Source organism: Gordionus sp. m RMFG-2023, chromosome 3 (genome assembly GCF_954871325.1).
Source record: "Gordionus sp. m RMFG-2023 chromosome 3, tfGorSpeb1-WG-v2, whole genome shotgun sequence".
Classification (NCBI taxonomy): domain Eukaryota; kingdom Metazoa; phylum Nematomorpha; class Gordioida; order Chordodea; family Parachordodidae; genus Gordionus; species Gordionus sp. m RMFG-2023.
In genome coordinates, this window is record NC_088777.1 from 9,754,683 (window position 1) to 9,763,889 (window position 9,207).

At 26.9% G+C, this 9,207-nt stretch overlaps 1 protein-coding gene across 1 annotated transcript; it reads right to left on the reverse strand.

Annotated features, from left to right (window-relative positions):
* Nucleotides 1–5,517: 5,517 nt before the first annotated feature.
* On the reverse strand, nucleotides 5,518–7,347 carry LOC135926701 (uncharacterized). The gene is made up of 4 exons (XM_065462633.1): nucleotides 7,227–7,347; nucleotides 7,025–7,183; nucleotides 6,895–6,984; nucleotides 5,518–6,836 (listed from the first exon to the last, which is right to left on the reverse strand). Exons 1-4 carry the CDS (start codon nucleotides 7,264–7,266, stop codon nucleotides 5,518–5,520), a joined length of 1,608 nt encoding a protein of 535 aa, XP_065318705.1. The 5' UTR covers nucleotides 7,267–7,347.
* Between the last annotated feature and the right edge of the window lie 1,860 nt (nucleotides 7,348–9,207).

Here is a 9,207-nt window from a genome sequence, read left to right on the forward strand (position 1 = left end):
TTAAGGATATATCATATATTGCATTATAAAAATTTCATGTAAACTTAAATTTTTTTTATATTACTTGATTAAAAATGGTATACTGAGTAAAAAAAAATTCCGTCACATAGTTTAATATTTTATGGACAAAAAATATTAGTCTCATATTAAAATCCAGAATCATATAAATTCCGGCCTCACCTACTCCAAAAATGGGAAGCAAGCAATAATTAAGGTAACTAATTTAAATCTCGGGAAAAATATGAGATAAATATGTTTGAGGAGCATTTATAGTTCCTATATATTAGTGTACAATGAATTTATAATAAAATATTTTACAAAAATCAGTATAGACATTTCAGCGGATTCGATCAAATTTGGAATTTTAAAAATTTATTTCAAACCAGATCGTACCTAGAAAAAAAATTAATTTTGTTTTCCTAATGTTTTTATGAATTTGCGAAAACAACTATAAAATCGTTTATTATTATTAAAAGAATTGGATAGAATTCTACTCATTCCTAAGGTAGTATACATCTAAGTGTTCTGTGAAGAGGTCTAACCCTTTATACGAATAAACCTGAATGATCTTAAGCTATTATTGAACATTCCGGTATTAGCTATCCAATCTCATTTATCAGAGATGCGATTTGAGCCTTCTTGCCCTTTCCCCCGAGAAATTTCATTTGTTTACAGTTTCTTTTTCTGATCTACAGATCTTAGCTCTAAGCATATGTTCCTTTGTAACCATAGATCATATTTTCTTAAATAGACATGGCATTTGCACCATCATACTCCTGGCTTATTATATTTGAAGAATTAATCTTTAAATCATTAAGTTGTTTTAAATGCAATTCTTTCAGCAGGAAGAATTTCTAAATAAATTATTTCTATGCTGAGAAATTAATCAAATCAAATATTAATTTTAAATAATATCGATTTAGCCCATGTTAATAGCTCACCCAAATTGTCGATTTCTGTGTCCTTTTTATATTACGATTCTTATAAAATCATATTGAATTTAAATGACCTTTAAAGTTCATTTTTTAACAGCCATATTTTTCTGTATTTTATTATTTTTTCATTTAGATTTAATGGTTATTGACGAATAAAAATTTAATAACTAATATTTTTTTAGATTTAGGCCCGGAAATATTTTTGAAGGCCATTTCCGGGGCCCAATTATATTTAGTGGCAGAAATTTTTGGGGTGGTGGCTTCCCCTTTTTATATCTACTGCCCTAATCCTCTCTAAGATTAAATGAATCGAAGACGCTTTTAAGACATCATGAAGTATAAATAATTCAGTGGCCTTATGTGAGGATATCAAAGTTAAATCGATATTTTGAAAAAATTAACATTCATAAAAAAATTATATTACCGTAAAATATTCTTGATGCGCAAAAATCGTAAATCGTTTGAATTTTGTCATTTTTGGATTAAAAGAATATCCTTAAACCCCAAGATTTCAAGACATTTCTTCCCAAAAAGATTGACATAATTAAATAACTATTAAATTTAAAAAGTTGTATAAGATGAACATCAAATATATGCCGCTATTGAGGCACCAGCTCTTCCCATTCTCGTTCCTACCTAGTCCATCTCTAATTATATATATCACTAATTATCTCTATAACCTGATCAATACCCAAAACACCAAACCATGGTTGACACTAGAGGTGGGAGCGGGCCTAATTTTTTATTCACGGCCCGCCCGCTCACGGTGGCATTAAAAAATATTCACGCTTACCACACTAAAAAATTTTCGACCCGACCCGCCCCACGAAAGGCAATATTTAGATTCACGCCCGAAAATTCATGGTGTTTTTAAATTTTTCAAAACTTTAATGGTATAATATTTTACACTTTTTTGAATTTATTCTACATAATCCATAATAACAAAAAATAAATACATATTATAAATCCAAATTTTTACTTAGAAAAAGCAGAATGTCTATTTTTTTTTATTTCAATTGTGTACGCCTTTCCTCTAATAGGCGATTGGCTTCAGAAAATAACCTTTCACTAGAAGCCGAATTTGCCAGGGCTGACAAAATTTTACTCTCTAATTTTCTTAAAAAAGGAAATAAATTTTCCTCCTTCCAAAACTTCAAAATATTGACATTATTATTTGTTTTATGGGATGAATCTTTTAAATTCACACAACTTTCATCGGTAGAAATATGTTTCATTTAGAATATATGGTTTTTTATGAATGTAGGATGAATTAGGAAAGTTATAAATGACAGTTGGCATTGACTTATGCATATCATCTAATTTTATATCATTTCACATTTTTAAGATTGTTTTGTAATTAACTTCCTTTTCTTCGTCTATTTAAAACTTAAGGCTTTTGAAATTAGGATCTAGAATTAAGCCTACCTTAAGTGCTTGAGAATAAATTTTAAAGTTTAAGTAAAAAATCTCGCGACAAAACACCTAAACATAAAAAGAAAATAGAACTAGGAGCGTGACACCAGATGTTGTTTATAAAATGCCTGAATATTTTATGTTCAAAACTTTTTCTTTTTTAAAAAAGAACCAAATTAAATTAGAAAATATGTATTATAATCATAAAATTGCAAATTTATATTTATAAAAAAAAATTAAAATTTCCGTGATTCACGGTTCATGTTCACGCCCGGGAAAAATTTTGGGAAGGCCCGTAACGCCTAATAATTTAAAATTTATTCCACTCACGTCGTGACCCACCGTGACACGATGGGTCACGCGTAATTTCAAGCGCGCCCACCTCTAGTTGACACTATCATTTAGCATTTTTACTTTCCTTAAAGTCATACAGAATTTTCTATTCAAACTCTGTTGTATTTCCTATATATTATGCTTCTCAGAAATTATCTTTCTTTTAACAAATGTTTTCATAGATTCTTTTCACCGTCTATTCTTATATTTATAAGCATTCAAATAAATCTATCTTTCATAAAACGTGATAAAAAAAAATTACACAAATTTTAGATCCTAAAATATTGTTGTAATATTGTGTTACATTTAAATTGTATATCTACCTACCTAACTAAATATATTTTATCATGATCGGTTTGTATGCAATATGTATATTCTATGGTGTTTTTCGAGGGAAATTAATATTCCAACAGTTGTTATTATTATCTAAAATTTTTAAAAAATAATGTTATTGATCTCTAAAATATGATATAATATTTTTGTCTGCTAAAATAAGAATGGTCGTTTTTTAAAATATTTTAACGGAGTAGGCTAAAAGAAAATATTCAGACAGATAATCGTTATTTAATCTTAATCGAATATGGCTCAAAATATTCAACACTAAAACTCTTAATATTTCGTGACGATAAATAAGAAAAAAATACTGACGCGGTTTTACTATGAGAAATTTGGCATATTTAAAAAATATATACAAGACATGTTGGGTATTTGGGGAATGTATTTACGAAGGGAGGTGGATTTATAATGGGAAATGTATTTTTAAGCAATAGAATACCCAGACTGAAATAACTAGAGCTAGAAGAACTAAACAGGACTCGCTCATAAGTTTGCTGGATAATGAAAGAAATATCATGTAAGAGCTTTGGTGGTAAAATATCTGAGATAATTTTTATTTCATTCCTCCCGTTATTCCTGAGTTTGTCTATTAATCTAAAGAATAAATATGTATATACATATCTACCAATATTTAATATTGTAACTGGTTTAGTTCCAGGAGAATATTATATCAAATTATTCTAGTTATTTTTTTACAAAAAAATAACCTACGTGTTACTTTAATGGTATTTAGCTTCACGTTTTAAGAAATGATTTGGTATTGGAGAGAAATCCTAAGGAGGGGCAATGCAGGAGGGCGCGTCTATTGTTGTATCATAGAACCTTATGATTTATTTAAATAAAAACGGTTAAATCTACGCAATTGATATTACACATTTTTATAAATCATCAACAAAAATAAATTAGATATATACAAATTAGTTATATATATAGGTTTTGACTTATATTGATATATCAAATATTTATAGATTATTTGCAATAGAACAAAGATTAAATGTCATATCTCCTAAACTTAAGCTCGGCCCAACTAAAAAAAATTTCATAATCATTTTCGCTTTTTAAAATTTAAAATTTTTTTAACATTATAACTTTATAAATCTACCATTAGGCTATATAAAAAAATTTAATGAAGCTTCTAGCTCAATTATATCCAAAGATACCAAAAGTTAAAGGGAGTACATTTTGCCTAAAATGTCATATTTCTTTGAGGTCCATATCTCAGCCACTGTTTGGGGTTGGAGGCTAAATTTGTATTTCTTTCTTAGTTATAATATATATAAACTCTTGCAAAAATTTTAGAAAAATCCGAAGGGATTGTGTTAAAAATCATGTTTTACTTGTTGATTTGTCATGGAATTAACCCATATGTTTGTTATGCTCAATGGCATTAATATATTATCATTTGTTATGTTACAATTCGTTATTTCCTATTTAAATTTTATATCAAAATAAATAAATCTAAATTATTTTTAATTTTATAAGTTTTTCACACTGAAAACGAACCTGAGATAAAAATTTAATCAGAATGCTATTATAAATTTGTTCAAAAATAACCTGAATAGAAACAAAAATAACCTGAATAGAAACAAAGGCGTTTTAAAAGTTTAAAATGAGAACCGAAAAGGAAATGTATCTGTTATAAATTACGGTTCGACACCCCACTTTTTATAAATATAAATACTCCTTTTAAAAATAATATTAAATTTTTATATCCTTCAGGGTTTACAATTTTACCGTTTTCATATTTATAATTTTCAAAAGTTCAAATAATAAAAATAAATGATTGGATCAGACCTTGGAAGAAGAAAAACTAGTATTAGATTTGTCAGAAATTTTTTCCTTGGATCATGTAGAAATTTAAAAATAAAAGGTCTAGTACGAGACTCTATTATTTACCATGCCCGCAAGCACTGGTTCGGCTGCAGATCAATCTATTTCTGGAAAAAAGTGTCTAACTAAAATATCGCTGTTCTTAAGTTTAATAAATATATCTAAAACAAATTATTCGTGAAAAATTATTAGATTCAATAATCATGTGAAATCATTTTCTACCTATTATTCGATCGAATTATTAGGTATCATATCAATTGAAATAATTTGTGTTTCATTCCTAAATATTAAACATGTTCCTTATGGAACTTATATTTTTCTAAAATTATTATATTTTAATAGTTTATTTTTTAAATATTTTTAAAGAATTTAATTTTCGAATCTAATATTTGACAAACCAAATAGAATGTTTTTATTAGTATGAGTATAAAATTATCCAATTCAAAAATATGAATCGAATATGTATAATGCAAATATTCAATTCGTATTTATGTAAGTATATACAAGTAGTCAAAAAACTAGCTTTAAATATAAATATTATTTAGCAATTCATATTTAAAAATTAAATTTTAAAAAAGAATTCATCTCTCATGTTTCATTAAGTTTACAATATCAGTTCATCAAATTTATGATAAATTTAAAACAAACAAAAAATATATAATAATCTTTGTTAATATTTAACAGAGGACAATTTTGCTGTTATTAAATATTTGTGAGTATTGCCTCCATTATCTAGTTGTAAGAAAGGATAACTTTTTCGAGACCTAATTAGTATTCCTAGATTGGATAATTTTGACAGAATTTCATCTATCATCTGAATTATGTGTATGTCATAGTTCATAGAGTCTGATATTTGCTCATTAACAATTGTATTTGAATCATTTTTGTTTTCCGTAATTCTCATAATGATTTCATTGATTTGGTCAAAACAATTTTTCTCATAAGTAAAATGAACATCTATGAGTGATTCATCTAAAACCTCATCTTTGTTTTTATCCTCAGATACTAAATTGTCATCTGCAAGAAATTTAAAGTCATGGAATAATTTTGAAGAGTCACTCTTAAATGTAAATGTTTTAATGTCAGGAGTCACTTTTCCCCCATTTTCTAAATTAAAGGTAGAAAAATTTCTCTGATTACTTAAACAACAGTTGTTGTGAATGTATCTTAACTTCTTTTTAACGATATTTGTAAAATCATTATAGACTCGTTTTTTTAAATAAAAATTATCATTGCACCTTTCAGGGCAATTTAAATCAAGTCTTAACACTTGCCTATAAAAATTGATATCACTTATAAATAAAGATTGGTCAGTCCTTTTACCATATTTGAGCCAATTAATAACACATTTGTTCAGTAATGATTTAACCAAACGTTTTACAAAACTAAATTGTAATCTTTCTATTAAATAACTAGAATTTTTGGAGCTGGTAGTTATGATTTTAGCATTATCCATAATAAGAGTTTGGCTGTTGATTGTATTATTTGAATGATTATCTGTCATATGTAAGTGTTGATCTGGATCATTAAATAGAATGGTTGAAACCTTATGCAAACTATCTTGAGAATTTTCCAGAGTTTTAATTCTCCCATGATCAGTGTAGTTTTTAGTAAATGGCGTAATATTTGGTATATTTAAATTTTTTACATTTTTCTCTAACAAAGGAGTTGAATTGGTATTTATATTACTATAAAAAATATCTTCTACATATTTCTCTTGTAAATCCACGTTACTGTTAAGAGATAAGGTAGACCAATTGTTAGAATCATGTAATATAGAACTAGAGTAATATGATTCATCAATAAATACCGGTATTGGCAAATCAACTATGTCATTGCACTTTGTAGCATGCACTTTACTTATATATTTATTTTTTTCACGTAGTTTAAATTGCTTTTTGGTGATTCTGAAGGGTATATCATAATGATGATAAAGATTTTCCATTTCAAATGCTCTGATACATTCTGCTTCAACATTGTTAATTTTTCCTTAAATTGTGATAAAGCTTATAAATATATATGTACAAGGTTAGCAATAATATATTACTTATATAATCAAGCCTAATGTTATAAGAGGATGTATAAGACTTTTTCACTACACCTCTTATATTGACCAGATCGCCCAAAGAATAAAAGCCTATACTCATTTAAGAAATATGGTTCAATAAAAAATAAACCTTGTGGCTGACATTGATCTGTTAAATTATGAAAACAAGTAATTGTTGCTGTGTTGTCTTGTATCCTGTATCTATAACCTGAATAGGTGTTTCGCATTTCAATAATAAAGCCCAGTATATCTACCTTCATTATAGGGTGGTTAAGATATGCAAATGTAGCTATTGATAATATAATCATTTAATAATTAAAATATATAAATACTATTATGCTCAGGGTAATCTCTTAATAATAAAACATCCATTATATAAAATTTCGAATAGTCTTTTACAAATGGATTTAAATCCCAATATTTTCTATGATAGTATTTCAAGCCTTTAACCTTATTAATAAATATTTAAGTATTAATGAGATCAAATTAACTTCGATAAAAGAATTTTGCATTTGAATTTATGAATGAATGTTAAAAAATTAAACTGGATAAATAAAAACCATGATTTGATATGTCGTAAATAATATTATAAAAATCTAGCTTACTTAAGTAACTAGAAGAAAGTTTTTAGAAATTTGAGAAATTATAAAGAACAAGAATAATGATGTACTTTATCTCACCTCTCCAACAACATATAATACACTAAACTGACCATTCATTCATTTATATATGTATAAATAAATACAAATCAGATGGTGGCACATGGTTTCCCATTTAAACAATTACAATAATTTTTATTAGAACTTTTTTAGATTTTCATTTATAACAAATAAAAAAAATATATAGTAAATCAAAATGTGGTATCACCAAATAATAAATTCAACGACGCTTCAAAATTTCAATTTAAAAGATTAATAATCAGTCTATACGAATATTATATGCCATTGTTCATCCTCAAACAATTTATTAAATATCCACATCGTTTGGCGTGGAAAATTCGGCGCGGCGACTATTTATTTGGCGCAGCGACAATTTGGCGAAGCAGCGACAATTAGGCGAAGCGACAATTTGGCGAAGCGACAATTTGGCGAAGGGACAATTTGGCGAAGCGACAATTTGGTGAAGCGTCAATTCGGCGCGTATCTATTACAGTTGCAATTTATTAAAAATTACTTAGTATAAAAATATAAGGATGATTAAATAGAAGCCATTTTGAATGTTGATATTATTAATTTATTTCTTCATATTTATTTTTACAAAAACCTCAATTTTATTTACTAAATGTGTAATATCGAAAAAAATTAACTAATATTTATACCTATTTCTTTAATGGGCCAATTTACCACATTATAAGGTATGTTGATTAGTAGTCAATACTATGTAAGCCTGGATTTTGCGCATAGAAGGAAAAAAGAAAAAGAAAGATTTGACCTCTATCTCTAATCTTATATATTATTTTGGCTACAATCTCAATCAACCGTTTTTAAAAATAGACCCAAAATCCCCCTGATAAGTATTATAATGTTAAATCTTAAATCCCCTTTTCATGCCTAATTTTAGACAATAAATAAAATTTTAAAAGTTTAGAAAAATAATATACTTCCCTAATAAGTAATTTACCCCAAATCTCGGCTTACCATTGGCTACTAATCAACATACCTTATGTGGTAAATTGGTCAACCAAAGAAATAGGCATAAATATTGGTTGTTAATTTTTTTTGAAATTACACATTTAATTTTTGATTTATATAATAGAAAAAATTAGCCTAAGCATAATATTTTTTAAAAGGATAAAAGAATTTAAGGATTTTTAATAAATCTAAAAAATGAGTCAGTCTTAATTTGATTTTTTTTGGATCATGGCTGGGTCTATTTTTAAAAACGGTGGATTTAAATCTAGCCAAAATAATATGTAAGATTCGAAATAGAGGTCCAAACCTTTCTTTTTCTTTCTTTCATCTATGCCCAAAATCTCGGCTTACATAACATTGATTACTAATCAACATACCTTATGTGGTAAATTGATCAACCAAAGAAATAGGTATAAATATTGGTTGCTAATTTTTTTTTGATATTACACATTTAGTAAATAAAATTGAGATTTTTGTAAAAATAAATATGAAGAAATAATTAATAGAACCAACATTCAAAATGATTTCTATTTATTCATCCTTATTTTTTTATACTAAGTAATATATAATAAATTGCAACTGTAATAGATACGCGCCGAATTGACGCTTCAGGGGCCGGACCAGCAGGTCTCTGAAAAACATACCAAGAAGTACAACATGTGAAAGCCGCGCCGAATTGACG